General features: G+C 43.7%; 2 protein-coding genes across 5 annotated transcripts in view; one reads left to right on the top strand and one right to left on the bottom strand.

Moving 5' to 3' along the window:
* The window catches only part of LOC137372332 (transmembrane protein 41A-like), a 34,521-nt gene extending 25,222 nt beyond the window's left edge, over positions 1 to 9,299 (top strand). For both annotated transcript variants that reach the window (XM_068036187.1, XM_068036188.1), the window contains one exon: positions 379 to 9,299. In XM_068036187.1, the coding sequence (XP_067892288.1) occupies positions 379 to 602 (224 nt within the window). In that variant the 3' untranslated portion in view covers positions 603 to 9,299. The remainder of the gene's footprint in view (positions 1 to 378) is intronic.
* The window catches only part of LOC137372331 (mitogen-activated protein kinase kinase kinase 13-like), a 388,553-nt gene continuing 375,712 nt past the window's right edge, over positions 8,649 to 21,489 (bottom strand). For all 3 annotated transcript variants that reach the window (XM_068036186.1, XM_068036183.1, XM_068036185.1), the window contains exon 14: positions 8,649 to 18,103. In XM_068036186.1, coding sequence (XP_067892287.1) covers positions 18,002 to 18,103 — 102 coding nt within the window. In that variant the 3' untranslated portion in view covers positions 8,649 to 18,001. The remainder of the gene's footprint in view (positions 18,104 to 21,489) is intronic.

Genomic DNA, 21,489 nt, shown 5'->3' on the forward strand with positions numbered 1-21,489 from the left:
CATATTAGTAATCTTGTTAAGACAGCATGATTGAAGGGGTGGGGGGCTCTTCATTCTATCTAACTCCGGCTGTACCTGCCCTATGTTTGATAGGACAGAGGAGGCTTTACAGTCATAGTTCCTGCTCCTGCTTGTTATCCATTCGCCTTTATTTGTGAGTGTCAGATGAGGAAAGGTTCAAGCTTGCATCTGTCCTGCTCTTTGTGTCAGAGCCTATAGCCTCACCCTTCACATTTTCTGGTATCTGAGGGGGTTCTTGTACCTGTGCAACTGTACCCCAGGAAAAAATCAGATTTTTAGCAAGGGAGAAGTGTATTTTAAGCATTTGTTAATTTTTAATAACAGAAATGCTTCAAATAGTTTCTTTCCTCTTTTCAGGTCTTCTTCCCTATAACTTCATCTGTGTGCAGACCGGCTGCATCCTGTCTGAGATCTCTTCACTGGATAACCTGTTTTCATGGTCCATCCTCATGAAACTGCTGGCCATTGCCATGGTAGCACTTGTCCCTGGAGCTCTCATCAAGCACTATAGTCACCAGCACCTGCAGTTGGGTGGAAAGGTCAAAAATGGGCATTTAGACAACGACTGGAAAAGGAGGTGACCGATGCTAACCCGTCTGTGATTTATAATTTTATTATTGTATGAAATGGTCTTATTCTGAAGAAACAATCTTTCTAAAATCTGGAGTTTTATTTGTATCCTGTTCAGTAGAATCTGAACCGAGCCACAGTGTTCAAAGCACTGCCCACAAGCTACCCATTCAGGTTAAACCCACCCAGGTGACTGTAGCTGCATCTCTCCAAGCTGGTAGGTGCTCACCAGTTAATTCTGCATTCATAAATGACGTCAGATACTTGATAATTTCTAGTGACGCAGAAGCAGACAGTCAATTCTGAGTGGGTGATTGTCTTGCTTTACAGGTAATTAAAAGGAACTGTAATGTGGCTGTGAACACCGAGGCAAACTTAGGTATTTATTTTCGTTTTAAACCTAGTAAGTTCTCAGCTGGTCAGAATCGTGGATGTTGCTTGTCCCTGACCCATTAAAATATTTTCACTTAATTTAAAAAAAAATTAAAACTACTCTATTTTTGTTTGCAAATAAATCTAATTATCCTTCAGTATGAATTAAGCATTTTTAATAAAATGGCAGAGGAGGCTGCTTTTGCATGATGTCTCTTCAGATAATGCAGATCAGTCCAGGTGCAAATTGCAGATGCGACCTGTTCTCCCAGGGCTAAAGGGTCCTCGGGTCTAATCTTTCCTACATTTCAACAGTGACTACACATCAGAAGTACTTCCTTGGTTATAAAGTGCTTTAGAATGCCCTGAGATCATAAAAACACTTTTTCTGTCCAGCCTTCCAGCTGTAGTAGTGTTGAGACATTGCAGTGCTTGCCCACAGCCGGGAGAACCAGCAGCTACAGTCTGCGGCCAGATTAGCGACAACACCTCACTGGGTGGGTTCCCAGTGCCTCGAAACTGCCTCAGTTATTCACGGTGCCATGAAGGGGGCCATATGAGAATCTAAAACAATTCAAAAATGTGCGCTTTGAGCAAATGAAGCCTGTAAACCAAAAAGGAATGATTTTCTTTGCATTATTTAACAAGACTTTAATTATAGTAAATGTTTGAATTGTGGTTTCACAATCCAGGTCATGTGTGAGGGAATCCCAAACCAACAAGAATTGTGTGAACGTTAGAAATGTCTGTGAACAGGACTTGGCTTTGAGGCACTGGCCTCAAAACAGGTGAATGTGCCCATATAGTCCAGAATAAATGAGGACATTAATCCTCTGACCAGCTGTTAATATAGTCTACACAATTTTTAAAAAAAACATGGTTTAAAGATGATAACCAACATACACAGGGAGGAGGCTGGTGAGAAGCCAGCAGATGATCAGCAGAAATAGATGTGAAAAATGGGAAACTTAAGGCAATGGTTGGTGGGGGCGGGTGGGTGGGAAGGCGGAGGTAGTGGTGGATGCAGGGGGAGGAAAACTAAGAATTGCCAACAACCACCCCCCCCCCGCCCACCGCCAAGTAATTGCAGAGGAGCTTCAGTACCGTGAATTACAAAAGGAGCTTTGAAAAGCACCATACCATTTATTTGCTGCAGAAGGCGTCTGTTTGAATTTTGCTGTCTCATTGAATTCGACCCCTGTGCTACTGTACCTGTGAAAGGTCCTTCCAGACATGCTGTGAGTTAACAGCAGTACATGTCCAAGTCAGGGTGATGTGTAGCTTGGAGTTGACAGTCTTGCCATGTCACTGCCACTCTTATCCTTCTTGGTGTCTGCAACCCTGCCTTCTCTGATTAGACAGGCACCCACACCCTCCCACTTTCACCGTTTAACAGGATTACTGCATGACCACTGCCTGAGAGCTCCCTGCATCCCCCGCTTTCTTTATTTTCCTTGGTCGCACCCTGTAGATGCTGAATGCATTTCATACCTGTCTTAACTTTTCTTCAGAAGTCTTAAAGTTCAAGCAGTCATGTTGATTTCCATAGGTAGAATTTCAGGAATATTATTAAAACCCAGGTGATTCCTGTGTCTGATGTGCTGCGAGTCCGGAAAATTAGCTGCGTGTTCTGATGTTGGGGGCTTGTTACATTTTTTGATCATGGGATGCATGTCCAATAAAGTTAGATGTTGCCATGCCTAGTTGCTCTTGAAAAAGGTGGTGGTTTGACCTTTTCTTGAACCACTGCAGTCCATATAGTGCTGGTGCTCCCACAATGGAGGTTTAGTTTAACCAAACCAGCCACTCTAATTAGATTGGGTGCCCAATTTTACTTTTCATTTACTTCACTGGAAAATAAAATCTGGCATGGTGTAAAACAGGAAGTCAAGTTGTTCCCATCAATTCACACCAGGCGGGTTAGGTTATAATTAGATGTCAGGTTGGAACTTCTAGGAATAGTGACCCAATGACAGTGAAGGACCAGCGATCTATGTCCAAGTCAGGATAGTGTGTGAATCGGAGATGATGGTGTTCCCACAAAATTGCTACTGCTCTTGGGGCAAAGGTCAAGGTGAGGGAGGCGCTTGCATTGTAAAAGATAATACAGGAAAAGGGTTTTTATATAAATGCATTTATAGTGAACGTTAACACATTTCACAAGCATTTTTGCTTCTTCTGTAGTTTGAAATGCAATGGTAGTTATGGAAGAAAACATGGCATTTTGAACACAGCAAGATCCTTGAAACAGCAAATGCCCACTTATGTTGGCCTGGATTTTGTGATCAGTGACGAAGGAGGGTACTCATTATTCACTACGATGACAGCTGCCCGTAGAGGTTTTGCAGGCTTTAGAGCAGCGACTTGCTGAAATCGAGTATCTGATCAAGTGTGGTGTCCTCTACAGTGTAGCTGTGCCATGTGTAAGCAGGGCAAGAAACAGGCTATTAACCAATCAGATCAATCAATGAGACGCGCAGAGTCTAAACCAAGGAGTGAGTATAAATTTGATTGAAAACAAAATAAAGATTGGGAAATACAGATGGGATTAAGAGAGAGAGATAAGAGGCAGGCAGTATAAGTAAACAAAAAAGTTAAATTCTGAAGGAATGAGACTCCACACTTGTAAATTTAAATTTTCAGGGCCAAAGAGGTTGTTTGGCAATAATTATGACCAATCATGCCATTAAAATGCACTTGTTTCTGATTGCACCAGTCCTAACCTTTGTCTACCATTTTTTTTTTAAAGAGATACAGCACTGAAACAGGCCCTTCGGCCCACCGAGTCTGTGCCGACCATCAACCACCCATTTATACTAATCCTACACTAATCCCATATTCCTACCACATCCCCACCTGTCCCTATATTTCCCTACCACCTACCTATACTAGGGGCAATTTATAATGACCAATTTACCTACCAACCTGCAAGTCTTTTGGCTTGTGGGAGGAAACCCATGCAGACACAGGGAGAACTTGCAAACTCCATACAGGCAGTACCCAGAATTGAACCCGGGTCGCTGGAGCTGTGAGGCTGCGGTGCTAACCACTGCGCCACTGTGGATAATTACTGCAACTTCTCTCCCTTGCATTAATTGCAATACCACGTCTATCGGTAAAGTACTGTTGTAGAGCAGCCAGTTGCCGAACCAAGTAATTTGAACCAAAATCTCTAGATTTCCCTGTTCAACTGCATGTGTCCATACTTTGGAACTTGCTGTCAGATTTACTCCATAATACCGGTGAACACTGTTAGTCTCACCTTTATTCTCTATGTAGAATCTGGTCCAATGCGTTTTTGGTGGTGGTACTTGAGGGAGAACTTCCTGTTTAGTGCTTACCATGGGATCTTTACCAGGACCTAATTTTAACAGCACGTGTAAAGATAGCATTCGTTTTGTTTGGAAAGGTATTTTATTCCTTGAAATGACCATAGTTTCGTTGATACCAATAGAAATGACAGATGTTCTCCAATTTAATTAAAATTGACTGGAATGTTCATTTTGCACTTCGTGGGGGTGAGGGGATTAACAATTATAGAACTACCTGTCTTATCAATCTGACGTTGCAGCTCCCTCTCTCAGTACAGGGCTATGGGGAATGAGTAGGGGATTGGGATTAATTGGATAACTCAGCTGGTACGGGCATAATGGTCTATTCGTCCTTCTATGCTGTAAGATTCTATGATTGTTCTATATTGGAGGGTCAGACTTCTGCTGTGATGCTTAAACTCTCAAATCTTCTGAGCAAGGGCAAGAGCACCTAAGCTACGCTGCCACAAGGTGTGATTTCCAGAAAATGAACTATCTCATGATAGTGGCCCACGGTGCTGTGGTCACTCAGTGACCTATCTTGCAGTCAGTTGTATCCCTTTTAAAAATAAATATTATCTGTGTTGATTGTGTTAATGCATTAAATCATAGAATCACGGAAATTTGCTGTGCAGGAGGCCATTCTGTCCATTGCGTCTGTACTAGATGAAAAACAACTCGCATCTAATCTCACTTTCCAGCTCTGGGTCCATAGCCTTGTAGGTTATGGCACTTCGTGTTTTTTTTAAGATATGATGATTTCCTCCATTACAACAGTGACTACACTTCAAAAGTACTTCATTGTAAAGGCCTGCTACCCGACCCGGACCCGACGACATGTGTCGGGTTTGGGACGGGTCACATTTCCGGGTCCGGCATTTGGGCTCGGGTCAGATCGGGCCGGATCGGGGACTCACTACCACCACCTCTGGTAAGTGACTCTAATGTTAATTTACTTTTTGGACTTTAAATTTGGTTTTGTTACAGTTTTTTAAAGCTTGTGCGGGTAAGGAACAAAGTGAAAAACGGAAGGTAGGTTAACTGATGGTCGGGTGAGGGAAAAAACTGAAGGACCCGGGCCGGTTTGGGGGCGGATGGGGTTCTGTTGGGGTCGGGTCTCATTTGCAGACCTGAGCAGGCCTTTGCTTCATTGACTGTAAAGTGCTTTGAGACTTCTGGTGGTTGTGAAAAGCGCTATATAAATTCAACTCTTGTCTGTCTGTCTTTCTTTCTCTACCACCCTTTCAGGCAGTGAGTTCCAGATCCTCACCACCCTTTGGGTGAAAAAAAATTCTCCTCAGCTCCCACCTAATCCATCTACCAATTACTTTAAATCTGCCCCTAGGTTATTGACTTTTCTGTTAATGGAAATAGCTCCTTCCTATCAACTATCTAGGCCTCTCAAAATTTTATATACCTCAATTAAATCTCCACTTGGCCTCCTTTAATCCAAAGAAAACAACCTCAACCTATCCAATCTTTCCTCATAGCTAAAATTCTCCACTTGTGGCAACGTCCTCATAAATCTCCCCTGTGCCCTCTCTAGTGCAAACACATCCTTCCTGTAATGCGGCATCTAGAAATGCACGCAGTTTTCCAGCTGTGGCCTAACCTGTGTTTTATACAGTTCTAGCATAACCTTCCAGCTCTTGTATTCCTATGACTTAGTGAATAAAGGAAAGGATTTCATATGCCACCTTAACTATCTTATCTACCTGCCCTTCTGCCTTCAGGGATCGGTGGACATGAACTCCAACATCCCTCCGTTCCTCACACTTATCCAGATTGAATTCTGTTAGTTACCTTTCTGTCCACTCAACCAATCCATTGCATTTTTCAACTTTCTTCCTCTCTATCAACCTCATGGACAATTTTTGTATCACACGCAAACCTCTTAATCACGCCCCCTTCGTTTAAGTCTAAATCATTGATTTATACCACAAAAGGCAAGGGACCTAGTTCTGAACTCTGTCGAACCTCACTGGAAACAGCTTTCCGTTCACAAAAACATCTGTCAACTCTTAATCTTTGCTTCCTGCCACTGAGCCGATTTTGGATTCAACTTGTCACGTTCCCGTGGGCTTTTACTTTCCTGACCAGTCTGCCATGTGGGACCTTGATAAAAGTCATGTAAACTGCATCAAACAGGCTACCCTCCTTGTTACCTCCTCAAAAAAATTAATCAAGTTACTCAGACATGATCTTTCCTTAAAGCCATGCAGACTGCCTTGATCTGTGCCTTTCTAAATGATTGATGCTATCCCTCATTTTTTTCCAATAATTTGTCCACCAACGGTGTTAGGCTGACTGGCCTATAATTACTCAGTTTATCCCTTTCTCCCTTTATAAGAAATGGTAAAACGTTAGCAGTCCTACAGCATCCCAACTGTAGTCAGAGAAGATTGAAAAATGACAGTCAGAGTCTCTGCTATTTCTTCCATTTTATCCCTAACTTCTGAAAAGACTGGGATACATTTCATCTGGGCCTGGCAGTTTATCTATTTTCAAAGATGCTAAACCACTTAATTTCTCTCTCTATGTTTATCCCACCAATATTTCATATTCCTCCTTAACTACAATGTCTGCATCATCCCCTTCTTTTGTGAAGACAGATGCAAAGTATTCATGAGGAACCATGCCCATGTCTGCTGCTCCACACAAGGTTGCCTGTTTGGTCTCTAATAGGCCCATCTCTTTCCTCTTGCTCTTTATGTAGTTATAAAATACTTTTGAGTTTTCTTAGATTTTTAGTTGCCAGTAATTTTTCGTGACCTCTCTTTGTTTTCCTAATTTCTTTTTAATTTTACCCCTATGCTTTCTGTACTTGAGACTTTCTATAATATTGAGCTCAAAGTATCTGGCATAAGCTTCCTTTTTTTTTTGCCTTATTCTACCCTGTATGCTCTTTGACATCCAGGGGACTCTAGGTCTGGGAGTCCCATGCTTTTTCTTTGTGGCAACATATTTGTTCTGAACTCTCACTGTCTCCTTGAATGCCTCGCAGTGCTCTGACACTGATTTACCTTCAAGTAGCTGTTTCCAGTCCACTTTTGCTAAATCACATCTCGGCTTAGTAAAATTGGCCTTTCCCCAATTCAATACTTTTACTCTTGGTCTATCTTTGTCCTGTTCCATAACTACAGTAAATCAAACTGAATTATGGTCACTGCCATTTGCCCCATTGTATCTTATTGTGCATCTTCTGTTCGTAGTGGAGGTGGCATGTGGACAGTGTCTCAATGGTGTGGCCTTAATAACAGCCATGTAAAATAGTGACTGGAGCTTCAATTATTCCCATTGTATCTTCCTTTAAATGCAGTTATTAAAACGCAAAGATGTAAAAGATTTTAAAGAAAGGATGCACTTGTATTTATTACAGTGCCTTTCTCATCCTCAGGATGTCCCAACAAGTACATCACTGTTGTTATGTCTGCAACCATGGTAGCCAATTTGTGTACAATATTGCGCAAATTGATGATCTGTTTCAGTGAGCTCGGTTGAGGGTCAAATGCCAGCCAGGGCATCAGAACTTCCCTGCTCCTCTTTGAAGAATATTGTGGATTCTGCCACTTAAAGAGGCAGAATGTCTCTGTTTAACATATCATCTGAAAGATGGCATCACCAGTATTTTAGTGTCCAATACTGAGCAATACTTGTCTACATCCAAACGAGTTTGACAGCCCCTCAGTTGCATGATGATTTTTTTTTTTTAATCCTCTATAATCGCCTTGAACTAGTTGGATAAATGTATGAATGTATTAACTGAATAGTTCCTGTGCCAATTGGCATGCAACATGCCGATTATTCCCTGTTTGGAATACAAGTTTAGCTTGGTGTTGTTTCAAAGATAGTGGCTCTTCCTGCCTCAGTGAAAGGAGACAAGTGGGTCAAAGTCTTTGAAATATAAAATGTACAGATGTGAACCTGTTGTCGCAATGAGATGTTCTATACAGTGATAGATGAATGGCTGTTCCAAGGGATAGTATTCTTTCAACTGAGAACAGACTGCATGTACTCCATACTACTGGTACTTGCGTTAAACAACAATCAGTAATTTTTGAATTCCAATAAAAAAATTTTTTAATGTGATGAAAGCATTGATCACTTGCACGTGTGCTGTCCCGCAACTGGGGAAAGCTACAACTAACCCATCTTTCAATTGGACACCATGTATACCCCACATTATCAAGGAAGTCTCTAATGCAGAAGCATCAGTCTTGCTGTGGACTGACTCTGAAGGGGAGTGAGATGAGACACCCCACTTCCACCACCCCTCCAATGGCAGGGCAGTTTCACTCGACTTCAGCTCTGCACCATTAAATCCAATGTGAATTCAGAACAAGTTTGAACAGTGCTGAGGTGAGTATATTGGACTGTTCTTTACATATCTATAAAAGCTTACATGGAAACTTAATTAAATAATTTGAGTCTGCAAGCCACCCCACTGTGCACTTGTCACGTTTTAGCATTGAAGGTCTGGGAGCAGATTTGTGCATATAAGTACACACCTGCACAGCTCACTGCTGGCCTGGAGAGTTAGTCACAGCCAGGCCGAGTAAGCAAGGTGCTGCCAACTACAAAGCCATTGCATTAATCTAAGATTGATAATTGCAGTATAATCACAGTATATGTGCCTGAAGATGGGGAGTTGTAATTAGTATACTGTGTTCAGGTGTAAGTGGGTTTTAATATACTTTTTAAGTGGATTCCTCTGGGATTTGTAACCATTGATGGCAGTTGTTAAGCTTTTATACACACAAAAAACACTGCTGCATATATTGTGAATATTTACTATTGAGACTAGATACTGTAAACTGAAGGTTATGGAGAACAAATGAAGCTTGTCTACACTTTGCCTGGGTATCTTGACAAGACTTTGGCTTTATCAAAGGAGTGTTTACATTGCATGTTTGTGTTTTCTCCACTATAAGTGGAACTCATTTTGTTTAAATTTCATATGTGACTTCTTTAAACAAGTGAGGCACAATTTGAAAACCTCAATAAATTATTTCAATATACCTGTTATCCATCTGCGTTCTTTATTTCTTGAGCCTGAGTTTGTAATGATGGTGGCTTATGAAATGCGTGTATAAAACAGGCTCACCTAACAACTGGTGACGCCACAGTTAAAGATTGATGAGGGGTCTTTTCTGTCAGACATCACAAACATACTGGGCAAGGGAGCACAAAACTCAGCCAGAAGGGTATCTATCCGGTGTTTGAAATGGGGACAATGTTACATGGTGCAATCAGAGGCTGCTTCTGAAATGGAGAGAGGCGAGGCACATTTTATGATAGAGTAAAGCTCCCTCTACATTGCCCCATCAAACTCTCCCAGAGCAAGTACAGCATAGATACAGAGTAAACCTTCCACTGCATTATACCACCTCTGTGTCTCAGCTCCAGTAACAGAAGAACCTACTGCACTGGTTGACATTTTCCATTTCTTGTGGCCGAATGCTTGAAGCTGAGTCCAATCCCATTGTCTACACATTCACATTTCAGAGAAGTACATTTTCTTTGTTTTAAGATTAAGGACCTGTCTTTGGGCCCGAATCCTAGTTGCGTGACCTAAAGCCAGCTGATGTCACAAGAATAGGTAGATGTACACACTTCTGAGACATCTTTTGTGTGATTAGGGTGACCTTTGTGTAACCCCTCCCTCCCTAGGTTAGGGAGACCCTGTGTGTGACAATATGCCCCCAAATCTGATTAAGGGGATCCCGTGTGATTTCCCTCCCAGATTAGAGTAACTGTGTGTGAGCTCCAGATTAGGATGGCCCTGTGTGACAACCTCCCCAGATTAAGGTGGCATTTTGTGTGATGCCCCTAGATTTAGATGATCCTGTAGTGACCCTGTGTATGCATTCCGTCACGCAATGCAAGTGCAGAAGACCACACAATCTCATACAGTACACTGGCTTTTTATTCCATGCATTTTTTTTTGCTGTTATACTTTCTCTGATCCCCATCACTGTACACTGGTTGCCACAATCACAGTCAAACAATCAGCTCTCTTATTGTCAGGAAGTCACTGAGGTGGGGAAGATTGAGCCAGAGCAACTCGCCCTCAGTGTGCGGAGGGGAACGGATGAAATGGTCCAGAGTCCATGGTGCCAGGTGGACCTCAAAATTTAATACAAAAGTAGCTACAATACTGTCCCAACTCCAAGGGATTGTTCATAACTGCACCCACAGGAGGGCTTGTGGTTGGTTCAACAAAAAACATTAAAGGAAAGTCAGATGTGGTGCTTTGGAATGCAAATCAAGTTTTTTTTTAAAACTTCCATTAATTTTTACTGATGTATGTAATAGAGAATGTCCAAACTTCCCCCAGGGCCCCTGACAACTCTGCCTAATTTGTGTTTATATTTCTTATTGCCTCCTTTTCCCAGTTTGAATTTTGTGGAGGTTTGGAAAGGGCAGTTTCTCTCTCCGCCTAAAAGGCTGTGGCCAATTAACAATTTCAGATGGAGATCGAAAGATTTTGGTTCGGTAAGGGGATCAAAGAATATGGAATAAAGGCAAATCTTGGGCATGGATTGATACAGGGTGGGACAAGTACGGAGCGAGACAGTGGAGCAGAGGTACAGATCAGCCATGTTCGAATTGAATGGTGGAATAGGCTTGAGGGTTTCAATGGGCCTGTTCCTATATCCTTAGTAATATAGATGTTTGGTTGATAAATCCTAAATCAGAACAAGATCAGCGACTTGAGACATTGGGAAATTAATGGGAAATGTGGTTTAAACTTTAGGTGGGATACCCAAGTTTTGGTGCTACAGGGCTCACCAGGATAGATGTTTGCAAGCTTTGCAGTAATACAAACTGCAATCCAAATATAATCTCTACTTCAACCTGCTACTTCCAACAGCTCGTTGTCACAGTGCTCACCAGGAGGATAGAAAGCACACAAAACAATTCCGAAACCAAGCACAAGATCAGAAATCAGCCTTGAGAGCAGCAGTTTAACAAGAACTCTCACTGCTCCATGCGTTAAGCAGAGGCCCTGCTTGTCCTACATTCAGAATCCTGTTCACCGTAATACTATAAGCTGAGCAGTACTGCTGAGTTGGCTGAAAATGACCCTTGCTTGTCTGATAGCTGAGGCTCAGGCAGCCAGTTTAGCAATACAGTGGGTCCCACTCTAAACAACACCAAACCAGTTAATATAAAGCAAACAGGATTCTCCTTCACTACAGCAGCAAGGTCTGATTTATGTCATCGAAAGTCTTGTGGCGGGGCAGGGGTGGTGAAAAACTTGGTTTAGCCTCTTGTCTGCAGATTGTCATATCACTATGCTGACACACAGTGTATTTGTTGGAAATGATTTAAGTGGATGTCTTTTTCTAACTTTATTGAGCTGGTACTTGATAAGGTCCTGTATTTCTGTTTGTGGAGTGATTGAGGAACATGTGGTTTGGATTGGAGAATTGTCTGAAACTGCAAAGGGGTCACATTGAAATTCCATCCAAAGTGCCTGTCCCATTTGAAGAATTCAGTGAAAATCAGATCTGTCCTATTGGGTGGGGCAGGAAATCAGACAAGTTGGGCCAAAAATAGATGGTATGAGGCAGAGTGAGTGACAGTGGTGCAGAAATAGAAGGGATAGGGCAGAGAGTGAATTAAGGTGGGGCTGAGAGAGATTGTGGGAGAGACACAGAGCGGGACAAAGTGCGAGGGCTGCATTTTTGCTTTGAGGGTGGGAAAGAGTGGGAATATTACCAGGTTCCGAACCCGCCCCTGGGGCGAAACAGTCACGACCTGGGATTTTTAGAGGCGCCCCCTTAATTGGTGTGGAGACCATTTCCCTATCCAAATAAGGGCGGCAGGCAGATTCTTGAAGCTGGTGGGTCAATTAGAGGCCTTCCAGTTGGGGGGAGCAGCAGGCTACAATAAAGGGTAAGTAACTGAGAGGGTGCTTCAACAAGGAGGCTCCTTTCACCACTTAAAAAAAATGTTAATTAAAAATGAGAAAAAGCAGCCAGGGGGTGATACCCTCTAGAGGGCAGCCTTTGGGAGGGCCTGTATGCCTGTTGCTGAGTGCCTGCCTCCAGGCGGTTAAACTGTCCACATCAGGTTGGAAAACTGGAGGCCGACTGGAAAATCCTAGTCGGCCTCCTTTAACTGCCCTTAACCAGGTTCTTAGTGAGCCTAATTGGCTGCCTGCTCCTACCTCCCCTAAAGTGGCAGCGCCGAGAACAGTGTTGAGAAACTGGCATGCCGGCACTGTCAGGTCCTGTCTGTCTCTGTGCCCAACCTCAGCGAAGCCCGAAAATTCTGCCCTTCGAGTGTGAGTGAGACATTGAGAGCAGGATAAAGAGAGTGGAGCAGGACAGAGGGAGAGAGGGCAGCAGTGAGAGTGGGATGGGGGAAGAGAGTGGAACAGGGAGGGATGGAGTAGGATGGGGGAGAGAGTGGGGCAGGGGAAGAATGAGGCAGAGAGTGAGAGGGCAACAGAGTGTTGGGTACAGAGAGAGTGGTGCAGTATCTTGATGTCAGCAATCTGGTTGTGCAAATGAGAAAGAATAGGGGTGTAAGCATTTGTGATGCCCAACAGCATTTAAGTCGTCGTATTTGGTGAAGCTTCAGGCATGGGCCGCAGGCTCTGTGTCTCTCTCTCATACTCTCCCTCCACAACCTGCCAACCACCCCTGCAACACTTCAGTTCAGCTTCATGGCTTGATACAATCCCACTCCTAGAATGGTCAATCACAATGGGAACTGAGAAAGGTCCTTCTGGGAGTAAATTTGACTTTTTAAAAACTTGAGTCTTAAAAGCGAATGAACTGGACCTACACTGCTGGTGGTTTCTGAATGTTTTAAGCTGAGAAACTGAAGTTGAGGCCTGTGGTACAGGAGCCCTGTGTGGTTCAATATGGGGAGAACAGAATAATTTGATACAGGATGAGTTTGAGTGTTGAAAAGCCATGATCAGGAGGAAGCAAAGACGAACGTGAGCAGTTCCACCAGGGTCGCCAACCCATCAGGAATTAAAACTAGAGCCAAAATACTGCAGATGCTGGAAATCTGAAATAAAAACAAAGTGCTGGAAATGCTCAGCAGGTCTGGCAGCATCTGTGGAGAGAGGAACAGAGTTAACGTTTCAGGTCAGTGACCCTTCAGCAGAACATCAGAAAGCTCCAGGAGAGAAATCATACAGGGTATTATAAAATAAAAGCCGTGCTCATTCCATTTTCTTTGAATACTTGAGTATTAGTTATAAAAATATTGGAGATAATGAGAAAGGGCTGTTTAACAAACAGTTAAGAATCATTCAATCTGTGGGAAGGTGGATATCACACGAATGGACGGGGCAGGGGACCAATTGCGGTTGGAGGCAGGAGGCCGTGTGTTGAAACCTCCGACAATATGTCCAACTACAGCTGGTAACTATTAAGTGCCACAGATCTGAGGTCCTGGTAACAATTGAATTAAGAGATGGAGAGATGAGTCCTGATTTCAGCCTGGTGAGGGCACAGGGAAAGAGGAAGATTGTGTCAGAGGGGGAGCTTAGGTGGAACAAGAAAGGAAAGTTCTGAGCAGCATCAATAAAATAGATTGTGCTGGAGTTCGTCGGCCCGAGATGAGGAAAGGATTGCCATATCCTTGTCAGTAACACTTAAAAAAAATTGTCAAACCTGTTCCTTCAAAGTTTGCTCTATATTCTGGAATGACAAACAGGGCCGCTGAAAATGAGGTACGTGTGCACTGTTCCCACAAGACTGATCCAACAATTGCATTTAACATCTTTCTCGCTCTCGCAAACTCTCCCCCCACAACCTCCCAACCACTCCTCCGACACTTCACGGCTTGGTGCAATCCCACTGCTAGAATGGTCAATCGCAACGCGAACTGAGAAAATAAAACAAAGATTAAAGATCCTTCTGGGAGTAAACAAAATTCTGATCTACAGAAAAAAAAAAATCAAAATCTCAACGATAACTTAAGGAATCTGATGTAGTCCAGCTACAGAACCAAAGGAATAATTTAAATTGATCTGATACTGCTTCTGCAGTAATGACCCTTCCTTCATAAAACTACATTTGTGCTAAAATTTACAGTGAGGGTGATTAAGAGCCTACACTTCTACAGATTGTAAACAAACATGAGAAGAGTGGAACTATCCAGAGTATCAGCGTCCGATTCAGGCTTTTCCAACATGGCTGGTTTTGCTATTTTACTGAGGCGAGTCTCACTCTCAATAGAGAATTGGATATATGATTGAAAGGGGAAAACAAAATTGGAGGGGTCCAGGGAAAGAGCAGGCAGTGCTCCAAACTGGATATCTCTTTCAAACAGCTGAATGGCCACCTTCTATGCAGTGCTGTGGAGTGTGCTGACTCCACAGGCAGTGTGAGAGAAGAGGTGCCCTTGCCTTGTCAGCATGCTTCATCCAGATAAACTGTGCATCTGAAGTATCTATGGCCACCTGGGCTGATCCACACCTGTTTCACAACGCAACAAGTGCAGGTTTACTGTGGAATTGATTGGCGTTCCTGGAATTGGTGATTGAGTTATTTCTGGAATCTAGTAGTGCAAGGGTTAATCTGTGACATACAGCCTACAGCTCAGAGGCACTGATGGGAAATATTCACTCACCCAGTCGACACTGGGAGGAACAGGAAAATCCCAGGGCACACCTTTCACATGGTTTAAAGGTACAGGAACAGTTATATGGGAGTGAGTTACAGGCGGGAATCTAATTGTGTGATTTATACATAGAATAACATATCCAGGAGTGAATTACAGCATGGAATCTAATCAAGGGGTTCTGGGGGCTTTATATGCATGATGTACAATGCTGCCTGGATCCAATTGGAGCCTCTCAAATTCTCCGTGGGATCTGTTTCATGTTCCTGTGAATGAGCCTGTTTTCCTTGTGGAAGGCAAGCCAAGCTCACCATGCTGACAAATTTTAGGGCAATGATACGGACAGTCTGTAGTGGGGGGAGAATGGAAGTTGTGAGTGGTGGTTAGATAGTCACAGCCGTGCCATGACCACCTGCCCACATCTGAAATCTTTTTGCCTACCAACTTACTCCTGCCCGTTTTCCTGCTGGGAGCCCTGACACCTCATGGGCACAGTGCCCTCTGGTACCTAGCCCAGGAAGCCTTTCTCCATTTATAAACAGGAAGTAATGGCAGAATCTTCTACCAACGGAGTATCACAGACGTGCCTGATCAGATTCTGATCCGCCATCCACACATGTCCACTTTCCAACAGGAGTGCTGGCTAATTATCCCCCTCTGTAGTCCAAGGACACTGAGGTTACCTGTAGATCTCCTAACAAAATCATCTCACAGCAGAGACAGGAGATTGTACCTGTGACCTGCTAGCCTGTACGGGTGAGTACTCACTGCCTTAACCAGCCAATGTCAGGGATCTAAATAACACTTCAATAAAATGGAAGATAAATGGCAGAGTAAAAGCCTGAAAGGGATCGTCTGTCTCTGGAGATTTCAACATTTGCACAACATAACAATGTATCCTGCACTGGAACAGTGATGTATCTCGTTCTGAACCCTGCGGTGGGCGATACAGTGATGTAACTCTGCCTTGAGACAGCAACGTATCTCGCATTGAATCCTGCATCGAAACAGTGATTTGTCTCGTACTGAAACCTGCGCTGAAACAGCGATGATCAGTTGATACTGTTTTTTCCCCCCTTCATGTAGAGAAGCCAGGACGATGTCTTGTGATTCTCCCGCCCTTAAAAACAAGGTCAAAATAATAATGTTGTCGTCCCTGATTGCTGGCGAGCGGCGGCTGGGAGGTCCGGCTTCATTCTGTGATGTTCCGATGCTCATGAGGTGACATGCCGGATGAAGTGAGTGCTGTTTGGTCCGACTCTGCAAGGAGAGGCATTTCAAGTGACTGACGTTTTCACTGAATAAAATAATGACGGGACGAATCCAGTACTGTGGGTTTGGGGGCGGGCACAGAGGCAGCACCAATCAATGGCAAATGGATGTCTTGGTTTGGAAGGTTCCTGTCACAGAGTAACTCGTCATCTGTTAGCACAGCAGTGCCAGGCTACATGGCAGAGAACGTTTCAGCCATCAGAAAGGTGGAGGGTATACGCAGGAAGTAGCAGCTCCACTCTGCCCGTTCGACGTTTAACAGACATGGTCGTGTTATTTAAAACAACTAGACTGACTCCTAAACCCACCCTCTCCCACCTTACTTTGGTTCAGTCCGAGTGAGAGACCAGACTGTGGGCCTGGTTGTGTCTGTCGTTGCTTGGCACACTGTGGGAGGGATAGGGGAGGGGCAGGGCGGGCGGTGCTTTCCAACACATTCTGCTCGGAAGCTCGCAGAAGCTGCCTGACCTGCCGAGTATTTCCAGCTTTTTCTGTTTTTGTTTCAGCTTTCCAAAATTAAAATTAGAGCTGTTCAGGGGTGAAATCAGGAAGCACTTTTCCACACAAAGGGTAGTGGAAATCTGGAATTCTCTTCCCCCAGAGGGTTGTGGATGCTGGCTCAACTGGAGCTTTCATAGATTTCTGTTGGGTATGAAGAGATGTGGAGCAATGCGTGGGTAGATTGAGGTACAGATCAGCCATGGTCTGACTGAATGGCTGAACAGGTTCAAGTATGGCATCAGGTAGTTTAGAGTCATAGTCATAGAGAGATACAGCACTGAAACAGGCCCTTCAGCCCACTGAGTCTGTGCTGACCAACAACTGCCCATTTATACTAATCCTACCTTAATCCCATATTCCCTACCGCATCCCCACCTTCCCTCAATTCTCCTCCCACCTACATACACTAGGGGCAATTTACCATGACCAATTTACCTATCAACCTGCAAGTCTTTTGCTGTGGGAGGAAACCGGAGCACCTGGAGGAAACCCACGTGGTCACAGAGAGAACTTGCAAACTCCACACAGGCAGTACCCAGAACCAAACCCGGGTTGCTGGAGCTGTGAGGCTGCAGTGCTAACCACTGCGCCACCCAATTTAGAGATATTGTACCTCGCACTGGGAAGCCCTTGACTGGATCACTAGACTAACAACTGCCTGTTCACCCCCTCTTGCCTGAATCACTAGATTAACAAGTTGCCCACCCGTCCACCTCCATCCTTCAGCAACACTGAGCACCGCTGGCAAACTGTGTTTCCCACAGTGCTTGGTGCATCCTTCCAATCCCAGGGTCCATTTGCCATTGGGTTGAGCAGGACATCCCGACAGTTAGTGTTTACGTCTGAAGTATGCAGGTCTTCATTGCTTCCTCTTCTTCTTCATTGAATAGCACCAGTCGAAGGGCTCTCCAATGAACTGTCGCTCACTTTGGTCTCCCTTTATCAGGTACACTTGCCAGTCAGTCTTGGGTCGGAGTAGCAAAGCAGCCTAGTATTGATCCATGGTTGCCCTGAGCCTTACACTCCATGCAAAAAAACGATTAAGACTTGCGATGCCTTGTCCATCTTCTTTGCACTTCCACCTCTCATAGATAGTCGGCATTTATACAGTATGAAGTGTCAAACAAAAATAAAATGTTAATGTTACACTAACTACATTATTCAACAAAGTGGATCCCTGCCATACTTGATTGAAATGGTAGTGAACTCTACAATTACTTCATCACAGAATGCTGCAGAACATCGAAGAGTATCCGAGTCTTTGTGTTATTGCAGTATGTTCCCACGGGAAGTCTAGATAGTCTTTGTGTGTGTTTTTTTCCGTATTCTTTCTCTCCAGGTGGTTTTGCCTGTCACCTCCCTCACCAGGTGGATGAACCGCAGGCCTTCCCTCTGCGGACAGTGGCATCAGAGCACTCAGCCTCTGAGGAGTCACACTCCGATTCACCAAAGTGCATGGGGTTCTAGGGTGAAAACAAACATTAAATGTCAGGACCAACAGCACACAATCTCTACATTGCCTTTCTCCCGTTCTTTTATCACCCTGCTCCCTCCCCAACCCTCCCAAGACAGCAACTCTCACTGGGGTACAGCTCATCGGGCAGCTGGAGATCTAGAGTACCTCACCCAACTGGTCAATCCTCAATTTGGAACCTACAGTGTGTGTTGGGGACAAACATCAACCATGGGTGACATCAGAGTTGAGCAGACTCCTGCTTATCGCCTTTCGTGACACTGTTGAACCAGTTGTGGACTAACACTGGCTGGGAATGATTTATAAGGTTGAAATGATGGCATCATAAACTGTGAGAGCAAAATGGGAGCGATTAATGGAGCTGTCCAAAACGTAGCAGCAACTGCAGCCCTGAATGCCCAGATGATCATATTTCCTGGTTTACTTTTGAGCCTTGCTGAAGCACAAGTTCCGAGTTTCATATCAAGGTCTCATTTATGAGACCACCAAATGCTCTTGTGTTTGGAAATACAAACTCCAACAGCACAAACTATGCCCAGCATTGGGAAGTAGCAACTTCAAGAGCACAAGCTTATCCTGTAGGGGCTGAAAGCCTCCAACAGGCTCAGTTGGCACCTGACGTAACTGCAGAGCCCAGTAGGCTGAGTGACTTGAGTTATATCAACATTAACGAAGGTGGGTTCCACCAGTAGGGGTCAAAGCAGCAACAACTCTCTCCCAAAGTGGTGGTTGGTCTCTCCAGGCACCAGAGATCGCCTGTATTGTATTACAACCAAGGTGGGAGGAGTGCACTGTCTTTTCTAGTTCCACTTCTTCACAGGTTACAACATATATTTAAATGTTTACCCGGTTACCGATACAGCCAATCATATAATCTATTTTTCTAATACCAGAACAGAATACACCAACCAGGTTTCTTTAATAAACAACAAAATCATCAGTTTATTAGAAAACAAGATTTAACCAGTAACAAAGCGAAGCGTTAACACACTGATTAAAATACGAAAGTTCCTCTTTTAAAAATTCCCCTACTACACACACACACACACACATACACACACACACAGACACAGACTGGAAAAAATACAGAAATTCACTCTGCAGAGGTCTGTTACAAAAAAAAACTACTTTGGCCAAATACTTGCTAATTCTTGATGAAAAAAGAAAGAAGATATGGAAGGAAGTCTGTTGTCCCTTTTTTGGTCTGACCTCCGGGTATACGGAGATGGGTCACTAGGATCATTTCAGAAGCAGTCCATTCTGGAGATGTTGAGAATTATTCTAGTGGGCTTTCCAGGAGAAATGTGGCATCAAGGTTTTTCCGCCAGCATACACTTGAATCTCAGGATTTTTTTCAGTTCCTCTGGAGCTATACGGCACCAGGGTTTTTTTTTTCCCCACACTGACTCTTGGCAGGATTTCTTCAAAGAGGTAGAGAAGGAGGTGAGCTGGTGGTTTCTTTTCCCCTTGGCAGGAAACCACCAACTGTCTTCAAACAGATCACACCACAACTAAACTGAAAACAATGATCAAAACCCAAACAGAGAGTCGACCTCCTGACCTCCACAAAGCTTGACATGTGGCTTCTCTGTAAACATTTTCCCCAAGTCACCAAGGGTTCCGCTGCTTTCTGAGCCCAAATCACAGGTGGCCTCTGGCACAGGCGGCTTTCAAACAACATCTTGTCCTGTCGGTGAACCTGGTTAAAACACATCCATGGAATCTTTTCAGTTTTAACACAAGTCCTTAAAACAATAAAATATTAAGAAAAATGGAAAGCATTTTCCTAACAATTGGCACCTATGCCCAAGTTCCCGGGTAAATGAGGTGCCCTCTTATACCCACAAAAATCGCAGGTGGGTTCAACACTGGAGAACTGTGGTGGGTGTAATACCAGCCTATCTGCTGGGTCGACCACTGAGGAATTTTGACTCCTCTCCCATCTTCCTCAACACAAGCTGGTCATGGGGGAATAGCAATTTGGAGAACAAGTTGTCAATTGGAATGACAAACGCTGATGACAAGGAGACTACCAAAAAATAGGATCATAGGAACAGGGGTAGATCTATCAGCCCCTCCAGCCTGTTCTGCCATTCAATTACACGATGTCCCAACCAATATTTATCCCTCAATCAATATCACTAAAACAGATGATCTGGTTATTTATTTCATGTTTGAGAGTTTGCTGCACAAATTGGCTGCCGTGTTTCCTACATTAAGACTGTAACTACACTTAAAAAAAAAGTACTTAATTTTTTGTGAAACATATTGGGGTGTCCCAAGGCCATGAAAGGTGCTATATAAATGCAAGTCTTTCCCTTCCTTTCCTTTATGGATGATCTGTACCTCAACACCATCTATTGGGCTTGGTGAAATGGATGTAGATAAAGCACAAACGAGTGATAGATGCTTCACACTGCAATCTTATCAAGTGATTATTATTTAAACTCTTCTCATTGTGCTCTTGTGGTTGATGTCCTGGGAGACCCTTGACAATGCAAATCTATGTCCATTATAAGATTTCACATTGTAAATCTCCGGAAGAAACACACAACACTACTTGCTGGCTTGCTGCTGTAAATGGAAACTTTATCAATTCTCTCTAGTGGCACACTGCGCATGCTACACCAAACATGTATGGTGGCCTGAAATGAACAATACACCACATATCAAATGAACAATAAATTAACAACACACTACATTCACGATTCACATTGCCAATCTGCAACAGTACCATCTACTAGCTGCCCGTGCACAACCTCAGGGTGGGTTTCTCTCTCCACCGTCTGGTGTCAGGCATCAGCTGGGTGCAACGTAGTAAAGAAAATCCAATGGAGAGTGTGAGATGTTCCTCACAGAACCAGGAACACCTTTCCTCCTTAGTTTCAATTGTAGAAAAATCTGGCAGCTTCTGGTAGTGGCGTGCAATCCTCCCCACTGGATGTTCCTGTTTGTGCCCTACCCAAGGTGAGGCTAAACGGTGCAGCCAAAGAATCTAACTGTGTCCCTTCCAAGAGGAAGCCTACTTTAAACATAGAATCATATAGCATTATTACGTGTAAAAGAAGTGCGAAGATGAAAATGTTATGGACACAAACTGAAGAGTTATAAAAACAGACTTTGTCTTTTAAAAAATGAACCTTTCTTTTCAAAAGTGAACAATGTGCTCCAAAATAGCCACCAAAGGAAAAGGACTTGCCCTTTATTTAGAGATACAGCACTCAAACAGGCCCCTTTGGCCCACTAAGACTGTGCTGACCATCAACCACCCATTTATACTAATCCTACGTTAATCCCATTACCCTCTCACATCCCCACAATTCCCCTACCTACACTAGGGGCAATTTATAATGGCCAGTTTACATATCAACCTGC

This window comes from Heterodontus francisci, chromosome 7 (assembly GCF_036365525.1).
Source record: "Heterodontus francisci isolate sHetFra1 chromosome 7, sHetFra1.hap1, whole genome shotgun sequence".
Classification (NCBI taxonomy): domain Eukaryota; kingdom Metazoa; phylum Chordata; class Chondrichthyes; order Heterodontiformes; family Heterodontidae; genus Heterodontus; species Heterodontus francisci.